Source organism: Pipra filicauda, unplaced genomic scaffold (assembly GCF_003945595.2).
Source record: "Pipra filicauda isolate LSUMZ 115617 unplaced genomic scaffold, ASM394559v2 scaffold45_size4122338_pilon, whole genome shotgun sequence".
Lineage (NCBI taxonomy): Eukaryota > Metazoa > Chordata > Aves > Passeriformes > Pipridae > Pipra > Pipra filicauda.
Window position 1 is genome coordinate 1,071,087 of NW_024104598.1, and position 25,228 is coordinate 1,096,314.

Sequence of the window (25,228 nt, forward strand, 5' to 3'; positions counted from 1 at the left end):
ACATCGTCTTCTCAAATTATGTGTTTTCAAGTTATCTGCTCTCACTCTGTATTTTGGGACTTGTGGCAGTGAGAACTGAAGCTCTGGGTTTCCTGTTAATTAGTAACACTAATGAATGATTAGGAAAAGGCTGTTGGGATTTTCTTTCTTAGGCGCAACAGATTCTCAGAGAAGCTGAGGATTAGGAACTGTAAAATATGGACAGCATGGCAGGACAGCTTTCTGATGCCAAGGCTTACAGGAACAAAGCCTTGGGAAGCACCTACCCTGTCATGAACAAGAACAAAACAGCTTTAAAGTGATGTAAAAATTTATTTGACTGTAAGTAAGGCTGTGTTTTCAGTAACACTCAGTGTCCTGTTGCCACCAGTATTCCGAAGCAACTCTCCTCACCACAACCACGTCTCACTGGGACTTCTAGCAGAAGTAACAGGCACACAAAAGACAAAACTGAACCTGATGCTAAGATACTTAAGAAAAAGATTTTAAAAAGCATCTCTTCTTTAAGTTCACCTGAAGTCTAATTTTGATCTAAATATTTCCACATGGGAAAAGGATTAAAAGACAAAGCAAATGGGGTTTTGAGGAAGGGAAGTACGTGGAAGGCAGCAGCAACCTAGAAGGACAGGTGCCTTCACCACAGCTCTCCATAGGAAATACAATTCCTTGTAGCAAAACCAGTCCCAGATAAGCTTGAGACAAGGTGGACTATCAAAGCAATTTAAAAACACACAAAATATTCCATGCAAATGGTTCAAAAAGTTTATTGAATATTTAATTTACAAAAATCATATCCCTATGACGTGTTCTATGCAAAATTGGATAAAATAAACTGCATATAAAACCCAACCCTAATAATGCAAATACGACACAGAAAATGAAACCATGGAAAGGAGAAAAAAAAATAATAATCATGAGACACATATGACATTCATTAAGGATTGTCCCAACCATCCCAAGAATTGGTTAACATGATGCCTTCTTCCTTGACACATTACACATTTTACCATTTTTATACAGGTCTTCTATATTTCATTGGTCCAAATTTAGAGTTTATAAAAATTCTTCGCATTCTTTCTTAACTGCTACACCAGTTTTGCCATTTTCCTTTTGATCAGAAGGTGGAAACAGACAGTACATATATTGAACATGTGCACTATTAGATGCAACTTGCTATCTTTGGTAGGGACCCTAAATCTGCAGTGGTAAGCTTTCTAGAATGACAAGATTTTCAGGTTTGGCAAAAAAACCCAAACTACCAGGTTTAATTTTGTTGTTAAGTAGAACGTTACTGGCAGTTTCTGTTGAACATACAAAAAGTATAGTTGTCTCTTGTATGGTTTCAAAAGACAGACTGTTTATATGGGTTTTGAATCTAATTATTTGTTTTAACATTCCTTGACTTCAATATGGTACCATAAAATGTCACTACTGCAGAGCAGGCCATTCCTGCTATGAACATGGATGCACTGCACACAGAACACAACTGCAATCCCATCCTGCCTCTTTTTCTCCCATTTAAAGCAATAAGAATATTCCTGCAGGTAGTCACAGATATGGATACCAGTTTCCTTTTGAACAAGCAAGAATCTCGCTGAGTGATTTAACACTTGTGTAGTAACTTTTCCAAGTTTTCCTGGGAAAGAGAAGGGTGAAGCAAAAACAAAAAGTAAAGAAATTTGGGACAATCAGTGCTAGAGAGTTTGCAGCCCTCCTCTGGGATAACATGAGCAGGAGGATCAGGATTAAGAAAAAATAATTAAAAAAGAGAGAAAAAAAAAAATCAATGCAAGAGCCAAGGAACTTCACTTAACAGAGAAGGAAAAAGTACCAGACTGTTTCCTTCATAACATTAATATTCCATAAATACTGGACAGTATTGGATTAACTACCATTAGCTGTAGCTTTCAAACATTCTCTTTGTTTTTTTCAAGCACTATCTGGAAAAGAAAAGAAAAAAATTATACACCTCCCCAGTCCTCCCCACTCCCTCTTAGTGGAAATGCAAACAACCTGCATAGCCATGATTTTCTTAGCTGAAAACACTTAGTGGAAGACTAACTAGACTTAAACACTGAAGTAAATCTGCTCACTTATGAGTAAAACATGCAATATCACAACAGACAGCTAAACTAACTGTCCTCCAAAAGGCTTTTTTATGACAATTGCTAATTTGGCAGAGAAGGAACGTTCCCAAATGCATGAAAATAATCTGAAGAGCCTTAGTGACAAAACATAGTTGTTACAATATATTAGCAATTTTCTGTGGCATAAACATCTTAAAAAGCATCAGCAAAGTATTAAATATAAAAGCAATATGTGTATATACCCCCCTTCTGTCCTCAGAAAAAGCATCATGATCTGTAGTGTATTAAGTCATGTGACTGGGGAATTAAGGCATAACCAGTGGACAATATTCCTCACTGTCTGAGCTCCACATAATTGGCAGGGAAGAGCCCGTATCGGCCTTTGCAGACCCCCCTCCACCAGCCGTCATCGATCATCTCGATGTTGGTGATGATGTCATCTGGGTCAAAGGAGATCTCATCATCCCCCGCTGCAGAGAGAGTTCAGGAAGCTCAGTGTTCACACAGGAGCAGCCAAAGATTCCAATAAAACTACCGCAGGATCAACCAGAGATTCCAAAAAACCACAATAGGATCAAACAGCTGAGATTTCAAGCAGCTCCCTGCGCTGAGGGCGTAGGGAGAGCCCTGCTGAGAAGGACTTGGGGGTGATGGTGGGCAAGATATGACCCAGCCATGTGCACTCACAGCCCTGAAAGCCAAATGTCTCCTGGGCTCATCCCACAGGATGGGCAGCAGAGGAGGGAGGGGCTTCTGCCCCTCTGCTCTGGTGGGACCCCACCTGCAGTGCTACTGGGGCATAGGAAGGACAGTGGACCTGTTGGAGCAAGTCCAGAGGAGACACCAAGATGATCAGAAGGATGGAGCACCTGTGTTGTGATGAAAGGCTGGGATAATTGGGATTGTTCAGCCTGGAAGACAGAAGGCTTTGGGGTGACTTAATTTTGGCCCTTCCCATACCTTAGAGGAAAGATGGGGCAAGACTATTTACAGTAGTGACAGGACAAGAGGGAATGGGTTCAAATTAAAAGAGAGTAGGTTTAGATTGGATATTAGGAAAAAAGCTTCCCTGTGAGGGTGGTGAGGCCCTGGCACAGGTTGCCTGGAGAAGCTGTGGCTGCCCTATCCCTGGCAGTGCCTAAGGCCAGGCTGGATGGGGCTTGGAGCAACCCGGTCTAGTGGAAGGTGCCCCTGTCCATGGCAGGGTGGTGGAACAAGATAATCTTTAAGGTCACCTTCCAACCCAACCCATTCTAGGATTCTATGAAGAGTGTTAACACTTGGTTAAAAAAGATTTTGAAAAGTCCCACCATTTCCAGAAACATGAGTTTTCAAAAGTGTCTCAACTATTAAATCACTGGTTTCCTAATTCTTCAGATATTCATTTCATATACCACTCCAGGAGACCAAAAGATAAAAAGGCAAAGGAAAAATCCAGACTTACCTGTGCAGAATAGAGATTTCAAAGACAAAGGTTAAAAAGAAGAGCTTTGCTTACCAGCTTGATAATCATAAAGGGCTATGGCTGTAATTCCAAGTTCATTTTCATATTCATCATAAGCATTTTCTTCTAAAGAGAGAGGACAAAAATCAAAACACGAAGCACACTACCCATCATCCTGAATTCTTTTCTGTCGTGCTCCTCCTTCAATTCCATTGCTAACCCACATAGGAAGCAGGGAATGCCAGGTTTTAGCAGTGCTGACATTCCTTCTGAACTGGACTTTTCCCCTAAATCACACACAATTAAAGCCTGGAAGGAAGCATTCAAAAACAGGCACTTAAGACAGTAGAAAATAAAGATGCTAATCCTTATAATGCTTCTGTAAAATGTGACAGAACAAAACTGAGCCCAAGATTACTGTGTAAGAGAATATTTAATACAAGTTTAATAGAAGTTGGAGGGAGGACAAAGGGGCCTCTCTAAAATTCCCTGGATTTTGTACTAGAGCAGGTTCATTCTTCACATCTCATTTAATAACCAGAAAAGGTAAGAAAAAAATAAGAATTCAAAAGAACCTTATTTTTGCAGTTTCAGTAGTTTCATGCATCCCTACTCCACCCTCTCACAGGCACAGAACACACCACATCGATTTCTAACTCCAAGAAGTATTGACAGAATTTTCTGCTGGTTCAGCACACGTTTCATCTCCATCTCTGTGCTTTCTTCTCAAGTTAAGCTACATTCCACAGGGTGGAAACGGTTACCCCTAAATTTCTTTTTGAACTGAAACCCTAGAGAGGACTGTAACTACTCCAACATCATCTCACTAAAATTAAGTAAATTCAACCTTGCTCTGGCCATATCTTAATTTTCTAATTAAAGTTTGCTGGTGGAGAATCTAAAAAGTCTCATCAGAACAAGCCTTTTTAAAACTTAGGACAGTGTGCTACCAGCACAACTACTCATTAAGTTATTGCACAATAAAATTCATCTTAAAGGCTTTCATATCAGAAACAAACATTCTACCTGCTTGGTAACGGTCTCCTGCTCCTGCCACTTCATAGACAGTCTCTGGTTCATATTCTGCCTCTCTCTGGCTCACTGCTTCCTGGTAGTTTGACTCTGCAGCTTTGTAGCCAGACTCTGGCTCATGTGCAGCTGGATAGGAGGAGCAAGAATTCTTGTAGGCAGACTCTGCCTCGTAGGAAACTGCATCCTGCAGAGAGACAGGTAAGGTTCTTCAGGGCTTTGTTAAAGATTCCTACACTCAGGATCAAAAAACATATCCTGGAAGTGATTCCAACACACCTGATAGACTGGGCTGGAGGGTGCCTTCTGCTCAGCTGGCTGTGTGACAGGAGAGGGTGGTGGAGTCTGTGTCTTGGCTTTAGCTTGTTCCTGAATTGAGGAGAAAGTAAAACTTTAGTGCAGTTTAATCACTGATGTGATGACACCAAACAAGAAACAACCCTCCACTAAGAAAGAGAGGCAGCACATCCTGCAATAAACTTCTGGGAGCAGAGAACTGGACTGGCTGGATCATTAGACCTGCTGAAGGTTGAGACTGGCTGTACAGCAGAGGCTCAGAAATACAACAAAGCAGAAGAGAAAAAAGTGAAAAAACAAACACCCCACAGTACATATGCATGCATGTGTTTAAAAACCACTGTTCTCTGGCACATTTCCATAGGAGCTGCAGGGTTTTGGTGTTCATTATATTCACTCTGTTCACCAGCTGGCCGGGCCTCACGTCCCGTTTTAGCCTAAATTTAAAGAATCTCAAGCCCACATGTCCTAATTGTGCAACTGATCCGTTATCTTTGGTGAGAAATGGTCCTGCAAGCTCTTGCAGGTCTACGAAACATCCTGCCTGAATAGCACACACAAAAGTGGGTCCTACATACTGACAGTGAGGGATTCAAACATTCAGAAGAGTTAGATAATAAAGAGTTAGAGAAATAAAAGCAGCATTGCTATTGTATTCTGTGACACAAAGAAATCTGGCACTCAAGCACTTCATGCTGTGCCATCCCACCTGTGAATCCAGAGGGCAAATCCATAATCCCTAGAAAGTCACTCATTAGGGAGCCAGGACACTGTGGCACAAGAAATGCTACGTTGTTGGAATGACTTAAAAGAAGGCTGTCAGGTAGCTATTTCATTTTGCTTCTCTTTACCATAGGGGAAAACTGTGAATCAAGGGCCAAGCTGTCTTTATTGTAAAAAAAGAAGAGAGAATATGTGTTATGGGAATCTGTGCACTCCAGTAGTTCAGGTCCATCAAGCTGTAAATCCCCAAAGGATTCTCAGGAGAAATCACAGTCCAGAGACAGGATTCTGTTACAAAAAATTCTTTCTTTCCTTTGTTTGTCACAGCTCAGAAAAAAATACATCTAACAAAGAAAGCAAAGTGTGACTTGAGAGCAGAGCCAGCTTTGAAGACGATTCAAAGCTTAGTGCTGTCCTTTCTAGAAAAAGTCTGTCCTCGTGCAAATCCTCCCCTCCAACTCCTGGGCTACAGATGAAAAAGCATCACCAAAGTGATTATCAGAAGTCAAAACTAAGTTTGGGGACAAATTATATACCATCAATCCATTAATGATGTCACACATGGCAACAGTTTGACTAATTTGTCCTAGGAAATGGGACTCTGCAATCCAGACTGAAGTTTAGGACAGACACACCATAACTGCCATAAAATATTTAGATTGCACAACCTCCCCTCAGGCTGGGTTTTGCCACACAGTGAAATGTCTCATGTTCTCCAAGGCAGCAGAAGATAATGAAATCATGAGGCACCATCGACTCAAAGTAGCCGTCAAAGAGCTCCCTGAGCACCATTTGAGTACGTGACATATGTGAAAAGCAAACCGGGAATACTAGCAAAGAGGGCTCCTGAAGGAACGCAGCCCATATGTATGTTCCCATTGTGGGAGTACATGTGCCCACATACTTTCTAAAAAGTGAGACTTTCTTCCTTTTGTGTGAAGTTCACTTAAAGAAACCAAGTTTACCTAAGTCGAAGTCCATTCCCACCCTTTGCAGTATCTGTGGATGGTGTGGGTCACATTCCTGCCCTCTCCATGCTCAGCTTGGGAGCAAGGGGCAGTGCCAGCAGTGCCATTTCAGCTCCCCTCAACCTCATCCCCCCTCTCCCAGTGTCTGCAGAATCCCACAATTAACCATGGAGACGTTCAGTCTGTAAGAACATTAATCATCTGGTTATGGTGAAATTTAAATATCAACTTTGGGGGAAAAAACTTCAAATGTGTCCAGGCAGCAGAATCTTTGATGAAGCATAAGAAAAATTAAGCATAATGGCTTGAGTTTAACCCACACTTACAGCAAAAATACCAGTAAAGAAATATGTAATTTATGAGATAGCAAGGAGGAAAAAAAAAAAAAAAAAAGACATAGCATATCAATGACTCATGAGAATCTGTGGAACTACATTTAAATCCTTTTGGAGAACTGTTTCCTCAGCAGGAGGAAACTGCAATGAGAAATCGGTAACAAAAGCCTAAATTCACCACTGCCCATCCATAGATCTTACTTGTGAACATCTGATCACCCAAAATGAATGGCAAGAAAGCCAATGGAGCAGGTGAACTACTTCCCCCACTCAGCCCAGACTACAAGCCCATGCAATGGAAGGGAAAACTAAGCAGAAAGCCTGACTACTTTGTATGATCTCCTCACTTGTTAAAAATATGGCTCCAACTGCATTGTGACAGGAATAGTCTAATGGAGAGACATTCAGTATCTATAGCAGGCTGTGGACTCCACACCCCTGGAAATGTTCAAGGCCAGGTTGGATGGGGCCCTGAGCAACCTGTGGAATGTGACCCTGCCCAGGGAGGGGGTTGGAACTGGATGATCTTTCAGGTCCCTTCCAACCCAAACCATTCCACAATTCTGCGATCTCTTCCTCTCCCAGTTTTCTCTACCACGGTAAAGAAACCCAAATAGTGCTTGGAGGAAGGTACTAAAAGTGCACATGGATGAAAGGCAGCATTAGAAGAGATCACTGATACACACAGCTGAACTCCCACTCAACTTGTGAGACTTGTATACAGTGAATATTATGCTCACAGTGCACATCTTGGGAAAAAAAGCAGATGACTTTCAATGTACAGAGCTGATTTATCCTATAAAAGCAGAATTTCCCAAGCTTCAAACACAGCTCAAAAGGAATCCAGAGGTTTTCAGAAGTCAAACTAGACACAAGCAAAACTACAGAGCTATTTGACATAGCACTGGCCTGAAGAGCAGAGCTGAGGAGCCAAACCACTGAACCAGGCAGGGGAACTGGTTTGGGTCTAGTTAACACAAATTATGGTTTATTTGTTAGGATTAGTTTTCCACTTTGGTGTGACTATAAGGAAAAGGGTGCCTTGAGAGTGCCGCCTGAGCTGCCACACTGGCTTGGGCAGGCTTAGTTAATCTGAGTAATGTGGGGTTTCAACGCAGTGTATTTCTCTTAGTTTAGGAAGATCAGAGCTGGGTTACCATAAGCCTACCACGCACTTTTCAAACTCAAAACAAATTAAGTTACATCAAGTCTAAATCTGTGATGAATCAGACCATACTGATGGAATGGGATGAACACCACACCCTGACATCCTGCGGCAGCCTTCAGACAAGGGGAAGTATCCACCACATCTGAGAAACCAGCCCCTGGCTCTGCCCTATTTGTTCTTAGTCAGAGGACCAAAGAGATCTGAGAAACCATCTGTCTTTCCTGGATTCCAGATGTCTCACAGAGGATGTTGAGACAAGAAGATTTATTAGTGGGGCTGCGGCTGCTGGCACATGTTAGCTCTAACAATGAAAGATACTTTTGGCAGAAAATAAAAACAAAAGAGAGGAAAGAAAGAGGGGAAAAAAAAAAGGAAGTAGGAAAACTCCTCCCACAGCCAGACAAGAAGAGCAGTGAGGAGGTTCCCAGAAAGCGGTTCCTCCTCTAGGTCTCTTCAGCACATAAAGAGGCAATGATGAAGATGGTGAGGAAGGCCATTTTTCCTGGGCATCTGCTGTACTTTTCATCAGGACCTGCTCAATCTCCCTACTGGTTGTACCTGCTTGGGACTCAGCACTGGCTGGAGCATGTGTGGGCATCAGTGTTACACAGTGTTTCAGTGCACATGTATGGCCAAAGAGCATTTATTCAGAATTTAAAAATTATCTCTGTGTGTCTTCTGCTTAGCCTCCTCTAGTATAAACTGATATCTGTAAAAGAAGAAGCGAAGGAGAAGGGGAAAAGAGGGACTATTCTTACTCCAGCACCAACTGCTTCCCTATTCCTGCCATAATATCAGGGTTATTACAGATTATGAGGTCATCAAATCGAAATACCAGCATGGGACACAAGGGAAACTGCCACAGGCTCTGAACCTGCAGCAGCCTGCATAGAAGGTCACCCAGCTGCAGATTGGTCTTACTGGCCTGGGTTACTGGTGACAAGTCACCCCAGTTCACTGTGTAACAAGGCAAATGAACAAGACACAAAGGACAAATCACTACTAATGCACTCACTAGTCCTTCCACCTAAGCAGCAGAGTTTCACCAGATATGCAAATCCTATAAAGCTGATAAAATGTAATTTCTGACTAAACACTTTCTGGAATTATCTTGCTTATGAATAACACAAAAAATCACGAAGCTTTAAACCACACCAAAGCTAAACTGATTTTTTTAATTCCCAAACTAAGAATCAATTAACATTTGCAAGATTATCTTCCCCTAATCTCCTGGCTGTGTGCTTATACCAGTGAGTGGTACCACCTCCATCTTCCACAACACTGATTCCAAAAAAACAGCTTCACCAATTACCACCATGGTGTTAAATTTTGTGAGCAAGCAGAGCCTTTCGAGGACCACAGAGTTCTCTCCCTTTATGAGCTCCAATATGGCCAAGGGAATCTGGTATTACCAAAAGGCAGAAGTACAGGAAGGAAAGGTCAGGCTGCAAGGATTAGTGGTCAAAATTAGTATATTTTGGGACAAGCTAATTAAAGAAATTCTATACTATTAAGTGTTACCCTATCCCCCTGTGTGCTGGCTGGTACACACATGGTGCACACTAAGGGATGGCTGCAGTCACACACAGGTGAAGCACAGGAACAAACACAGACAAAAACACAAGCGGCTTTAAAGCCCAGCTGAAAAAAAAAAATCTTTCTTAAAGATTCCCTTTTCTCCTAGCACTGCACTGAAACACACCAGACATGCTGCTCAAGTGGGATTTGAATCTTACTGACCTCCAGTTTCCTTCGAGCCTCCTCCTGCTCCTGTTTCTCCCTGGCCATTCTTTGTGCTCTCTCAGCTTCTGCCTTCCTTCGGTCTTCCTGCTCCTTTTCCTTGGCCAGGTTTTCAAAGTTAGCTCGGATGGTGCTTGTTTTATTAGCAACTGCAACATGGAAAAGAATTCAAGTCAAATAATGCTGTTTCAGGAGCTGTATAAAGGTGGCCTGAAATGAGTTTTCGGTACAAATATCTGCTTTTCTGCCCCCTGAGCTCATAGTCCATTCAAAAAAAGTCCTTCTATCCCTCTTTCTCCCTCCTCCCTTCCAAGCCCAAACCTCTTGTGCACATTTCTCTTATAGAAAAACCTCTGTAAGATTTATCCCTCCTCTCCTTCATGGTACAGCCTCCACCACTCCTGTACTCAGTCTGTTCTCTGCTCTGATGCTTTTTATTCTCCCTTCCTCAACTCTGATGACCCCCAAGGGAATTTAAAAAAAAGAGAAAACAAACCTCAACAAACCAAAACAACCTCTAAAGGGAGGAGGGAGAGTGGTTGAGGTTTCTAGAGACCTGCACATACAGCAGTTTTACTCAGCACTGCTCCATCAAGGATTTGGGGCCAATGCCTTACCAGCTTCTATTGGCTTGGTCTTCTGGTAAGTTGATGTTGGTTTCTCAATATCTTCAAAAGTTGCTGCATTCTAACAGTGAGGAGAAAAAAAGAATACATTTTAAAACACCCACAACAATCATGGAGACATTCAGGCAGCTTCAATCTGTGACATTTTATTGTGATACTATCCCTAAGGCTTTTTTTCAGAACATCAAATGAAATCAAGAAGAATCAAAGCTACAGAAAGGATTGCTCCCTTTGTGAAAGTCAAACTGCCAAAGAATTAATCTTCAGGGGCAGGTTCAAACACATAAAAATCCTATTAATTAAAAAAAAAAAAAACTAGTTTATTAATAGATGACTCATCAGAACTATAAATGAGGTAATGTCCTAAACATATATTGTGTAGCTGTTGCTGTTCTAATTCACATTGTGCAGGATTTCTACCATTGTAAAAGCCTCCAGTTCCCTTAAAGAAGCAGGTATTGTTAAAACTGAGCAAGTATTTTAGAAAAAAATATTCAAAATACGAGTTTTTTTAAATGAATGGTCCCAAGTCCTGAAGCCACAAGTTAAAGAAATGCTACAGACTTTCAAATTTTGCTATTTTCTCACTTTCAAATGTCCTACAAAAAGCTGTGAGTAAATTTATTTAGTAGATAAATCTCAGTGAGGACTTTTTCATCTTCTATTTTCTTAAATTAGAAAGCAGACAGGTAGAACTGCCCTATCTTTCACTGTTCTAAACACCAAAACAAATTCTCCTAAGCAGAAGGTCCCTGATAATCAAAGTGGGCAAAGTTGGGTAGGTATCGGACACCTATTTTAAGCATCCCACTAAAAGCATTTCCTCAAGATATAAAACATTAGCTAGCTGACATGACTAAAATTGTGAAATTTACGGATTTTCTTATTCTTTTGTATTAATTTTTCTATTCTTTCATTTCCCTCCTTCGGTGTCCCCTACTTTAACAGATACACTACACATATGTACACATGCACAGATGTGTATAAAGTGGTTCTGTGTGTATAAAATTGCTTTTTGAAGACTTAGAAAAGCACAGAAATCTACTGCAGGACTGGAGAAGTACCCAGAAAGACAGAGCTGAGCACTACAGATCTAACCAGACTATTTTGTACCCCTACAGCCTATTTAAGTCATGGCTGTCTTGAGCAACTCACCTTATCCATCCGATCTTTCTGCACACCATACTTCCCTCCAAATCCCTTGGAATAATCTAAAAGCAGGATAAAAATGGGTCAGAGAGTAGGGAGTTTGTTGTCCCTCCCATCTTCCTGCCAAATGCAAATAGCCATCTCAGATGCATATAGCCATTTCAGCTGCATGCAGAAGGCACAGTGACAGCAGCCAAAGAAAATTTTGCAGCTTGGTTTTGGTGCAGGAAGGACACAAGAACTGCAAGAGCCTCCAGGTAACACCAGCAGATGACAGATCGTGGGCCCACATGCATTCTCTGAGTAAACATGAAGCTGAGGATTGATAAGGCATCAAGCATGGAGTAAGGGATAAGCCCTTCTAATGCATCATTTCCATAACACAGGCTTTCACAGCACCAATTCTTAGCCCTCTGAAGGGATCACAGAGCCTAAGCCAGTTTGCTTTGCTCAAAGGAGCAATGTTCTGTCTTCAGTGACCACAGAGGTGTTTATTTTTCACTCTTAAACTTGGTAAATTCTATGAATGGCAGGAAAATAGAACAAATTTCTTGTTCCAGTGGATTTGGTTATGATACTCAACTGATGAGCATTAAAGTAATTGGTAATAACTCCTGCTCTACACATGGAAAAAGGGCAATTCCACCAGAGAGCATGAGCCTGCAACACCTCACCACCACAAAAATGGGGTGGCTATGCTGTCTCACGCCACCCCTGACCTGCTCACTCTTCCTCTCACCTCAGGCTGACTCTTGCACCTGTTATACACTCCCAAGTCACATTAACTCACTAGTGGCATTAACAATAAAAACAATAACAAGAGTAGTTTTCTCCTCTTTCCAGGGAGTTGCACTCTGAGGAATGTCTGATGAGCACCAGAGCAGCACAACAGCAGCAGCAAGACTGTGTGGCTGGAAAAATACCCCTTTCGGGTGGCAGTGAGCTTCAGGAATGTGCCCTTAGACTCTGTGGACGGACAGGCTTTCCTATACATCCCTGGAATACAATTACAGTTCTCCTCTCAGCCCTCAAAACACCTGGGTCTCCCTGCCAGCTATTTTAGGGTTTGTATTCAGGCTCTGATAAGGCTCATCGGACACTCTAAAAGTCTGATTTGTGTCACTGTAGCACATCAGAATGAAAAACCTCATTTTCTCCAGCTTTGTATGTATTTTCAGCCAGAATAAATATACTACACTTACATTTTCCTGATCCAGACTCCTCACTTTAAGATAACGGAAAACCAGGAATTCATGGTTTGTACCCCAACTATTTCACAATGGATAAAGAGAGCATTATAACAGCATTTGCTCACCCAAGAACCACAAACATTCCCTACTTCTTGTTTTAAAGATCATAATAATTTCTAAAAGATCTTGCCATAACCCACTGCTTGTTAATGGTTACATGCATGGTCCTTATCTATTTTCCCACCAATTTGTCCAGGCAAAACTTAATACTTAGACTCTAAACTGCTAAGCATGACTTCATTAACATCATCCTGACAACAAAGTTGTTATTATCACACTAAATGCATGATTTTGTAGAACTGTTAACTAAACACTGCACATATTTCCTGAACACAGGATTACTTGATATAACATTTTAAGAATAAAATGGGAGAATATTTGCTGGATCATGGAGGAATAGAAGCGCAAGAAAGTGTCTGCACATTCCTAGCACGGATCTACTCAGACAACTATTCCAGACTGTGTGAGAAGTGTCTGCACTGTTAAGAAAGTAACAAGTGAAAACGGTGCCTTGTTGAGATTCATGCTTGGCTAGTTTCTCCTTGTAATCAAACCCCACAGCAGATGGGTCCTGCCTTTCTGTCTGTACACCAAACTTCCCTCCGAAACCACTCTTATAGTCTGAAAAAGCCACATGTGATAAATTAAAACGGAGGGAGGAAAATAAAGAAGTTTAGTCAGAGACACTCAAAATTATTTTTGCAGTATTTTCAGTCATTTTGGATGGTGGGGGAAAAAATCTCAAGACACTTTTGTAAAAGTAAATCCAAAAAAAGTTTCAATTTGAGATTAGGAAGACATCAACATGATTTATCAGATGTAAAAACACCATTCTGAAGTCACAGAAAAAAGCATTTCTTAACATTTTTCATCCACTTGCGTTTGATCACGGTTATGAACACAGACACATAGATATTATGTTCACCAAACCAAAACAACAAAAGATACAAGAGAATAAACAGAACAAATAACAAAAGATACAAGAGAATAAAATGAGCTTCCTTCATCAGTGTGGTTAACATTTGCACAGAGATCTGACTTTTAAAGAGGTGTGAAGATGGGGTCTACAGAGACTACTCTCCAGATACTATATATATACAGAGCATTGCTTAAAGGAAGGAGCAATATTTCTGCTGTCACACAGCTTGAGGGGAAAAAAGCCTTTCAGCTCAGAGATCATTCCCTTTTGCTGCCTAAGGAACAACATTTACACACATATATATATATATTTGTATATATGTGCTATGAAATGAGGGAGGGCACAGAAAAAAGGGTTTCAGGTAATCCTCTCACAACCAATCTGCTGGAGCACCCAACAGAACAATATTCTGAGGGTCAGTTTTAATTTCTTTAATTTCAAAATATTAATTTCTCCAAGTTAAGGGTGGTGACAGACACAGTGATGGGGAGCAATTGTTGTATTTTACAGCTTTTCTTCTGGCTACCAAGTATTTCACAGGAATAAGCACCTCACAGGCCAATTATAAAGGACAACATTAGATATCAGATTTCCCCTGCATGAAAATAGGGATATCCATAACACATTATTTGTGGCAAGTACAAAGAAATTGCAAATCTGTGCTTTGCATGAGCGAACTGAAAAAGGAAAAAATAATCCAGGCTAATTGTAGACTCTTAAAACTTCTCCAGAGAGAACTCAGCACTAAGTCTGAGCTTTCAGGGACTCGGTATCAGCTGTGTTAAACCTGCTTTGCAAACACCAGTACAACCAGGACAAAGCAACCAGTCCAACACAGAAAAAGGAGACTCATATCAGCTCCTGTAACTGTGGCCAAAGACACCAGGGGAGGAGGGTTCACACAGGGAACAGGAAACTCAAAATGAGGGAACCCCAAAAGAACAACAAAGAGCTGTGAGCTGATGTACCTTTCTGGGACTCGTGAAGCTGCACCTTTTCCTGGTGGTCCCAGCCAAGGGCACATTTGTCCTGTCTGTCTGTCTGCACACCAAACTTGCCTCCAAACCCCTTCACATAATCTGTGTGCATGAAATTGCAGAAAACATAGTTGCAATTTATGACTGTAAACAGTATTTATTAAAAAAACCCAAAACAAAACATTATGGGATAAGCTGCCCTGTCATTAATGATAACACTTTTAATGATAACATCTGTCACTCACCCTGCTACACTTCCTCAACAGAAAGGAAGGATACACAGGCAATAACTCTGGGATTACAATGCAAGGAATCGCCAAAAATCTCACACAGACTCAATAATATTTAAAGATTTGAAGAATCTGAGGCATTTTCCCTCTAAAGCTAAAACACACACACACACACATAAATATATGCACAATAGATATATAAAGAATGAAGGACTTGATGCTGCCCCTGAATAAAACAGACCTGTGCAATTATGCATTTATTTCAATAACCAAGGTCCCCTGGAAATTGGGTTGTGAAAATCAGGCAGAGTTTACAATGCCTTTCTTTTCATTTAAGGCAATCCAAAATCTGCACACACAAGGGGCAAATACACATTTACCACAAAAAACCCCAAACAAACCCACACCCCAAAAAGACCCCACAAACAAAATATTTTTCCCAAGTTTAAAAGGATTTGAACTTCTATTTTTAAAATAAGATGATAAAAACCTTTCTGTGATTCATGTTTTTCCGTTTTGCCTTGATATTCAAAGCCAACAGCACTTTTATCCACTTTGTCCTTGTCGACGCCATATTTACCACCAAAGCCTTTGGAATAATCTAGGGATAAGAGTGAAGAATTTTGTAAGTGTTCAATAACCAAAATATTACCTTAAAAAATTGTGATAATCAGAGCTGCTAACATTACATCATGTATTAAAAGAAGCACTGACATCCTTAGTTAAACTTGATTTCAAGCACTGAAGCCAAAAATCCTTCAGAATACATAAATCCTTCAGATTACATTCTCCAGGATGGAAAATAAAATAGAATCCTGTCAGTAGTTCAGTCGCTTGGTAATATCAGCAATTCAGCTACTTGACTCTTTAATAAAATTCTTAAGGCACTTATACCACAGTGAACTTCAAAACCCATGTCAGCAACAGCCTGGATGCTTTTAAATAAACACCCTCTTCTTGTTCAGCATTTCTAAAATGCAAACATTTCTTTGAGATAAACAGAAAATAGATGGCAAAAATGTCACAATTTTTCAATAAAATCGTTGATTTTTTGATCAGAGATGCCTAGAAACCTGATTAGCAACACAATGTTAACTCTAAACACTGCTAACTGATAAATGCTTTAATCTACAGACAGATGACGCTTTTAGAAGCATTTCTCTGTGGTGGTTAAACTGCTTACAGTTCCCAGTACTTTAATCCACAGTTTTTCAAAAGAAGTTGTAAAACTATGTGCCCTACTTCCAAAGTAGGAAGTTGGATCACCACTTAAAACCAGGCAGAACTTACATTTTAGGTGTCTTTTTCAGAAGTCAGAGATTTCAGCAACATAAATTTTATTCAGTGTTACCTTTCAGCAGGTTGGGAGTGCAAGAGATGCCAAAACATTAATATTTTACAACACAGCCTGTGATCATTGCCTACAACATCAGAGTATGAGGCCACTATGTGTCTATTCACCCTTCTGGGAGTCATGTTTCTCAGTTTTCCCCTGGTAATCAAACCCCACTGCACTCTTGTCCACTCTGTCAGCCTGTACTCCGTATTTTCCACCAAAACCACTTGAGTAGTCTGCACAACAAAAATAAAATGAAGACACTTTTCATGGATACATCATATCCTAGCAACTGAAAGGGGGGGAAAAAACATTATTTCAGAACTGACTATTAAGTCTTTAGCCTTTAGCACACAAAGTTAAGCTTAATCTTGAACACAAAAATAAGACAGGCAGCAGTCCTATAGTTTATGGTGGTTCCTATTAAATTGGCTCCCTATTTCCAACAGGGTGCAATATTCCAAAGAACAACTCCCAGTATTTCTAAGATGTCCTTGAACCTTCCTTGTAAAAGAAAAGTAAGACTCTCAATGACACACTATTTCCTCGCCTTAAAACCTCATCAGCTCATGAAACTGCTTTGAAATACATTTTTTATCTTCTCTTCTACCAAACCCAACATCTGATTCACTGAGAATGTCATGCAGAGGTCTCACTAAATAAGGTATTTTACATACAGTGAAAGAATAAAGATCTACTCTATCGTTTATAGAAAATGTGTCTAGAGAGGTGACCACCTGCCCACTTTACCTTTTTGGGAGGGATGTTTCTCAGTCTTCCCCTGATATTCAAACCCAACAGCTGACTGGTAGAGAAATAAAATTGCATGTGAGACAGAGTTAGATATTAGAAGAAAAACTGCATGAACTCCAGTGGACAAACAGCATGGAAAGCTCCTGTGTCTTTCCATACTGCTCTGACCCTCTTGATTGGGAGCATAAACACCTACTTAACTTACAGGCCATATTCATTTACATGGTAATTTAGTGCATGTGTCCATGGCAAGGATTTTTGTCCTCCCTTGCTAAGGCATATTGTACCAGCAACAAACTCTAGTCTTGACAGGTTCAGCAATTCAGTACAACAGAAATTCAGCATTTCCATGCAGGGATTGTTACAGATTCTTGGAACAGGCTACAAGTTATCCTGCCCAGTAGCTCATGTTGAGATACAGGATAAACCATCCCCAAATCCCTCCTTCTATAGCATTCACACTGACCTTGTCAAAAAACACACACAAAAAAAATTTAATTTTTAAATGCACAATGAAATTAATTTTTTAATTAAAAAAACACACATCTCTTTTCAATTAATCTCAATTTTTCATAAGGGTTTTTTTTCCTGCTTTGCTCTAAACAGTAATTTATCTCTGTTACAGTCAGTGTTAGTTTGCTACTAAACTTCTAAAAGAGTAGGAAGAGCAGAGCAGACCACACCAGCATTTTAAGGTATTGGAATTACACATACAAAAGGAGAAACTAAAGCACTGTGAGGATCTGCAGCAGGAGATGAAATCGCTTACCTGGTCAACTCTGTCGGTTTGTACTCCAAACTTCCCTCCAAACCCTTTCACTGAATCCACTTGGGAGCAATGCTTGGAAAGTTTGGATTGATATTCATGTCCAACAGCTGACTAAAAGAAATTGTTAAGTTCAGAAGGAGCAGTTCCACACAGTTCTGTATGTAAGAGAAAACACTGCACCGAGTAACCAGGGTTTAAGCTGTTACCAACACATGTCACTGGCACTCCTCCTGTTGAAACTACTTCCCTGGGAATTCCTACTCACTTGGAAAGTCTTGACCAACACAGCCCAGGCAAGGGAAGTGCCAAGAGTCTGACAGCAGACTCTTGCTCCGTAATTGTACTTCAGAAGCACAGGAATGAAAATAAGAAAGACATGGTGAGAGTCGTGATGGTGCCCATGGAGAATTTAAAGTTCCATATAAAATACGCAGCCTTGCAGCTACAGATCTGTTGCAGCTGATATGGGACTGCAACCAAATACAAATACAACTAGGTGTTATTCTTTTAGGGAGGCACCCATATCTCCTGCATAAATCAGAATCAGGCATCTTCTCTCCATACTTTCTCCTCACTTGCAAAATGGCATCGCAACAAGAAGCACTGCATTCACATCAAGACGGAGCTCCCAAAGGTATCCTAGCCCTGCAGCCTCCAACTGGAGCCTGGCCCTGGAACTTGAGCTGAACAGAGCAGGCAGAGACTCAGCTATACCACACCATGACTGGCTTCAGGTAAGACACAGGGATATGTAATTACACACATGAAAGTCTATCCAAGCAGTGTTTGCTAATGTTACACTAACCTAGTGCTGGGAAACCCTCCCAGCTGGAAGCCTCACATCTTCAAGGTGCTACTTAACCCAGCAAAAATGCTTTTTTCTTGCCTTGTGCTAACACTGGGCACTGGCCAGAATAACTTGGAATTCGTCAGTTTAATCCAACACTTGCTTATCTTGCGTCAGGTAGCTGGACCAAGGCGAATTAATGTGAGGACACAAGGTGTCAAGACACCTAAATAATGTGGTTTTTACAGTGTCTGCCCTTTTTCCTCCACACAGGTGATGGAGGGAACATTCCCAGCAGGTAGGAAAGCAAAATATTACTGCTGAAGTAATATTAGGGCTGAAGTAATTGCCAGGTAACAGAATGAGGATGTCAATAATAGGACATTACTTCAACTTATAAGCATCACAAAAGCTCCTTTCTCTTCCTGACTGAAACAGTCATACTCTTGTTCATTTTGCAGATTGTCTGTAGTAGAATAACTGTTAAATGTGACTGAAAAGGCTCCCACCTCCCTTTATTCTTCTCATTACATTTATGGAAAACACGAAGATCTGGAAATTTTAGCTTCTATGTGGTTTTACATGATCTCTCTGTTGTTACACCAGTTGAGGTAGGGAAGATTTAAGCATGTTGTTTGCTTTGTGTTCTTACCAGAACTTTCTGCATTTCATCAAATATCAAGCACTACAAAAAATAAAACTCATAAAAATAAATCATAAACATCTCCTGCCACCAGCATCATTCAGATGGGCATGACCATCATGTTTTCACCATGATTAATTCTGGCCTACAGGAAGCAGTGCTCACTTTTGTTCCTTTCATTTTTCCGCATGGACACAGGTGAGGGATAAACTGCTGACACTAGAGAGCAGCAGCAGAATAGGCCTGATGGCTGGATGTGCTCTACTTTCCCAGGTTCTCAGAGGCCCATTGAGAACTACACAGCAATTAACCCTGGAATACAGGAATCCAGCAAAAATTTAAGGCTGGCAAATTACCAGAACCCCAAAAAGTAAATGAAGTAAGAAAACTTTCTTATTCAGGAATATTTTGATTCTTATTCTAACAGAGTACATGTAAGAAAGTAGCAAGAAGCTGATATGCCTGATTATTAGATGGGTAAAGAATTATATTAAGAATTATTAAACAGTGTATAGTAAACAGCTATCAGTTCCTTATATAAAACGTTACCATCTGACCTGAAGTACAATGACATTTTACAATGGTATATTAAATACTCGGTTTACTTGTCACTATTGACAGTTTACCACTGTTTAAAAGAACTGCCCTCTAATTTAAAGGCAGCAGCACACCCTTTCCTTCATTCTTTGTCAAATCTCTGTCTATAAGCACAGAAGAGCTGGCAAAGCATCAAAATAAAAACATAGTACTGGATTTATTAATGCATGAAGCGCTTTGTTAATTTAGAAATACACATTTAGAAACTTGAATCCTGACTCCAGGGGGACTCGCTTTAAAGACAGAGCATCTGCAGCCACTGCACATCCCAGAGCAAAGCTGGACCAAGCTTAACTCACACACGGAGTGGTGCTGGCCACAGGCAAGGCAAGGCTTATCCCATCATCCCAGGGAAGCCTCATTCACACTTACTTTATCCATCCGATCCTGTTCAACTCCAAATTTCCCTCCATAGCCATGAGAAGCTTTTGGTCCTGTCTGAAGCTCCTTCTCTTTGAGGTTCTGGTGTTCTTGGAAGACATTCTCTCTCAGCTGATGAATACTTTAAAAGACAATGATAATGAAGCAGCAAGTTTTACTAAGAAAGTTTCAGCAGACAAATTCAAAAAGATGCAAAATAAAGAGATGACAAAAATATTATCTCAAAAAGAAGTTGGACAATTTGTATTTTTCAAGCCCTTCCCATTTTTTCAGTGCACAAAAAACTTGCTCATATTCTGAGAAATTAGATTTATTCCACTGCAAAACACTGTTTAAAAAAAAAGAAAAAAAACTGTTGGTTTTAAGATTAATATGGAAGGGAATTTTGCTGTTTGAACAATCCATTACCTAGAACTGATATGTGCCTGAAACGTATTTTTTTCCCTCTTGTCCTAATTTAAATTCTTTCCAATGCTTTTTATTTAGATGGCAACTTTTCAGAACAGGGGTCATCTCTTATCATACAGTCCCTACGGTAACAGGACTAATTCTAACTGGGCACAACTGTAATGCTAAATAAGGATGTGAGGGGACATGCACCTCCTCTTCCCAAAGTGACCCTTTACAATATGCAGGAATTGAACTCACAGTAATAAGAAATAAATTTGCAAGAACACAAGATTCAGGAGATGGGTAATTTCTGTTCACATAGCACTCCGTGATACTCATTTGCTTTTCTATCAGAGAGCTCTATTTGTTACTTCACCGGAGCTTTTATGAGTTTGGTAACAGTTTTCTAAATAAAGTCTAAGAATTAAGAGTCCAAATGTTTCTTTAAAGTACCAAACTGGAACTGCTCAGATCACTCAACTTCTCCCCTAGAGCTATTGGCTCTTTTACCACAGCAGAACAAAGAAACTTTCCAGACAAGGAGGCTGGAAAAATTACATTTCCAGTGATAATGAAAGACTTAAGCGTCTCTACACCGTATTTCTGATACTGAGATCTGAAGATACTGTCTGGATTTGAAAGACCAGCAACCTGGAAAATAATCAGTCTTCTACAGGGACTCTTGTTTTAATTATGAAGGCACAAGTAACCAAGAACATGAGTTGATTAAAAGCTGCCTGGGATTGTGACTATTAATAAATTCCACAGGAGAGCTGCTTTACTTGATGTGCTCCTGGTGGCCGGATCCATTGACAGTTTTAGCTCCCCAACGCTGCTCTTTCTCACTCACATCATTCTGTGAAGGACACACATAAAAAAAGAGTTAGAAACCCAAAGAAATCACCGGTTATCTGCAGTTTAGAGGTCACAGAAAAGCCTCTAGCAATCACTGAGATCAGAAGAGTTAGAAAGGCAGCTACTACCAGCTTCACTTTTACTTCACTTCCAGGAACATGCACCTATCAGTTTCTTTTGCTGAGACATAGCTCCCACGCCAAAGAGTTACTCTTAACATGCCACATAACGCACTCCCACTGAGTCAGTAAAATCCAAAATTCATACCACAAAGTCTGGATCTGTCTCCCAGTCATCAGCTCCATCATTCTGGTTGACAGAAACAGTGTGGCCTGCAGTCGCTTTCCACATCTGCAAGACCACAAGAACGAGCAGGGTCACACTCTAGTCACATATCAACTCATTTATGTGCAAGCTGCTGGAGATGCAACCCAAAATTCCCAGTAAAATATGTTATTTAACCACACCACCAGAAGTTGTACTTGCAGTGAAAGTAGATTTGACCTATCTGCACTGTAAAAAGGTTAGGAGCCATCAATGACATGATTTCAAAGAGAACAAAGAGGCCTTCCCTTGCTCAAATTAATATGTGTCTTTTCATCTACCTTCACTGCACTCAAAGACTTCTCCTCAAACAGGTTTCCAAGCCAATATCCACTTCCAAATTCTAATTTTAGATCCTGTGCATATAGTTAAGGTGTGGAAATAGGTGGTTTTTCCCCAGTCATTAATAATGATGAGAACAATACTGTTCTTTAGGCTGTATAACCTACATTATACCTGCACAACCTCATGTGTTGTGTAATGAATTTCAGCATGATGACAGAAATCCAAACAACTGTATGACTTTGCACACAATCCAGCAACAGAGAACATAAGTTTCTGTGTTTTGAGACACATGAACAAAGTCAGCATCTTGCCTGATTTCAGGAGAAACAGAGGCAAAGAGCTGGAGTAGCGAGAGTAGGAAGCAAGACTCATAAAAAGGCAAGCAATGGCATCCAGAAACAACATTCAGCACTTCCAAGAGGTTAATGACTTGGGGCATCTCACTTTCGGGAAACTTTATCCCCTGTGGAGTATCAAGTTGGATGCTTTTAATTAACACTTTTGAACGTGACTAGTTAGCAGAATTCCTGAACTGCCTGGAATGTGGCTGTGTGTTACACCCTTTGTTCTAAGTAAGTCAAGACAAATAAATTCTAAAAAGCAAAACTAAACCATCAAAAAACAAGCCTCCTGTTCTCCCAGCTTTTCAGATACACGTCAGAGAAAGGGTTTTTCTTTGCTATTCTACTAGAGCTCAGTTTTTTCACATACCATCATTCTGTCCACTTACCTTTATCTTTCTAATTAAGAATAGATTATAAGGATGATTGTCACAGGCTATTTCACTCACACAAGCATAATTCAGTAGGTGGAATGAAAACTCCCTTTTAAATGCATAAATAATAATCCATGGGTAAAGTCCACCACTCGCTCTGTCAGGCTTGTTCTACAGCCTGACAGAATGAGCTGATGAGCCAGTTTTATGGAGCATTTCAGAAATTTCAGGACTGGCAACATGAATGAGAACAACTGAAAAACTGATAGTCAAACACCAAGGTAACAAATGATGGAGCAGCCTGGGAGGAGGGTGTAAAAGCAGAGCAGATGACATCCTGATAAGTATATTTCCCCTTATGCTCCTTCAGGTCTCCCATCTCCAAATTCCTCTGGCTATTAAGGAACTAGCATTTTTAACAGTACTTCATGCGCAGAAAACTAACTACAAGTTTATAACATAAACCTTTAGAACATTGGTATTTTATCACTGTATTTAGAATATCCTGTCTAAAGCCTTCTATGATGTGATTGTGTTTCAGATTTTCCTACATTTTCCTACTAAAATCTAATCTCTCATCAAAAAAACTGCAAAGCCTTGGAAAGCAGATTCAAAACAGCTCAATAATGAAATTCAACATGGAATCCAGGTTCTAACTTTGTAACTTCTCTTAAGAGGGATGGCTTTGTATCCAACCCTCTGTGCAAGATGTTTAGAAATGGAATTCAAGTGACAAGAGCTGAAGCACAGGTACATATGCATATGGCGAATCTCTACATATTTAGTGCAAAACCCTTTTTTTCCCCATGTATTTGATTCATACATTCACTTGACTGATGTGTTTCCTAAATTCAGCTGTGCTCAGATATTTAAAAGAACAGAAGCTGGATCCTTAAGCCTAGATTTCATTGCTTCCTCCTGGAATTCTCACAAACAATAGTGCAGCAAAGAAGGATTTCATATGCTCCTCTATGCAAAATCCAGAATCCAACATGTTTCTTCCTAAATTATGTGGATAAACGCCAACATTTTTCCACACCTCAACCCTGCACTATACGAAGTGAATTACAAACGGGAGAGCGAAGCAGTGCAGTGACAAGAGATCTCAGTGCAGAGCCAGCAGGAATTTTTGCTGGTTTCGGCCTCTCTTCCAGCATCAATTCCAGGACAGACCGAGGAGAAACATGATCTGTCTGTGACTCAGTGGTTCACGTGGCCAAATTTCTGAAGGAAAAAGCAAAACGCTGCGGCTCGAACACAAACCGACCCTAAATCTACACCGCAGATTTATGCGGCCAATCCCGCTCCTGACTCATGGGCGGACACATCATCCTACCCAGCGCCTTTAGCGGCGCCCTGGGGAACTCTCCCCTTCCCAGGGCCTTGGGACGAGCTCCTGGAGGAGCACGCCGAGGCTTTAAGGTGAAGAGAAGCAAAGCTGGATGGAGGGCACCGAGGAAAAGGGGGCTCGGGAGTGCGGCAGTCAGAGCCCCGGCGCGGCATCACCGCGGCGCGTCCCGGAGAAGACGCTTCCTCTCCCCTCTAGTGACCAGCGCTGCGCTGCTTCGCCGAGTTTAAATAACATTAAATAACATTAAAAAAAGGAGACGGAGCCACGCAGCCCCGGCTGTGCCCCTGCCGGCAGAAGGAATCTCGGGGTCCTGCAGGATGCTCCGCGGTCGCCCCTCGCCGGCCCCTCCCGCCCGGCCCCACCGCGCTCACGGTGCCGCCGCCTCCTCGTCCCCCTCTTCTTCTTCGGCCCTGGATCGCCCCGGTGCTTCCCGGGCTGGCGGCGGCTCCTGCTGCTGCAATTTCCGCTTCTCCCCAGCTCCCACTTCCTCTTCCCGGCTCCAGGTGGGAACGGGACGGGCCGCGCTCCGCCCCCGGGCGGGGCTGTGCCGGGAACACCGCCCCCCGGGAGCGACACTCGGGATGGGAGGCACTGCCATGATAATAAATGTGTTTATTGGAGACAGTAGGGCAGCTGCTCCTTCCCCTATTTCTTTAAATCGCTGTGAAGAATGCGCTGTACAAGCGCTATTCCAAAAATGCACCATCAGGAGTTTTAAAACGGCCAGGGGAATTTGGGGCAGCTTGGAACAGACTTTTTCTATTTTTCTCCTCGTTTTTCTCTCCCCCCTTGCTTTTTTTTTTCTTTTCCCTTCTTCCTTTCCCCCCTTTTTTCTTCGTCTTTTTTCTTTTTCCCTCTTTTTTCCTTTTTTTTCTTTTTTCCTTACTCTTTTTTGTTTTTTCCTTCCTCTTTTTTTCCCTTCATTTTTTTCCTTCCTTTTTTCTCACTTTTTCCTTCCTCTTTTTTCTTCCTTTTGTTTTTCCCTTCCTTTTTTTCTTTCTTTTTTCCCCTAATTTTTTTCTTTTTTTTCTTTCCTTCTTTCCTTTTTTCCCACTTTTTCTTTCCTCTTTTTTCCTTCCTCCTTTTTAGTTTTCCCTTCT

General features: G+C 41.0%; 1 protein-coding gene across 2 annotated transcripts; it reads right to left on the minus strand.

Annotated features, from left to right (window-relative positions):
- Positions 1 to 739: 739 nt before the first annotated feature.
- CTTN (cortactin) lies at positions 740 to 24,604 on the minus strand. Of its 2 annotated transcripts, XM_039386012.1 has the most exons (16): positions 24,500 to 24,604; positions 21,721 to 21,804; positions 21,381 to 21,454; positions 20,200 to 20,329; positions 17,801 to 17,911; positions 17,029 to 17,083; positions 16,404 to 16,514; positions 15,433 to 15,543; positions 14,704 to 14,814; positions 11,573 to 11,628; positions 10,409 to 10,478; positions 9,792 to 9,940; positions 4,840 to 4,929; positions 4,558 to 4,747; positions 3,586 to 3,657; positions 740 to 2,557 (listed from the first exon to the last, which is right to left on the minus strand). In XM_039386012.1, the coding sequence occupies exons 2-16, from the start codon at positions 21,802 to 21,804 to the stop codon at positions 2,421 to 2,423; spliced, it is 1,551 nt and encodes a 516-aa protein (XP_039241946.1). In that variant the 5' UTR covers positions 24,500 to 24,604; the 3' UTR covers positions 740 to 2,420. The 2 variants fall into 2 exon arrangements, with proteins under 2 accessions (XP_039241946.1, XP_027584468.1); XM_027728667.2 differs by lacking the exon at positions 16,404 to 16,514.
- Positions 24,605 to 25,228: the final 624 nt, after the last annotated feature.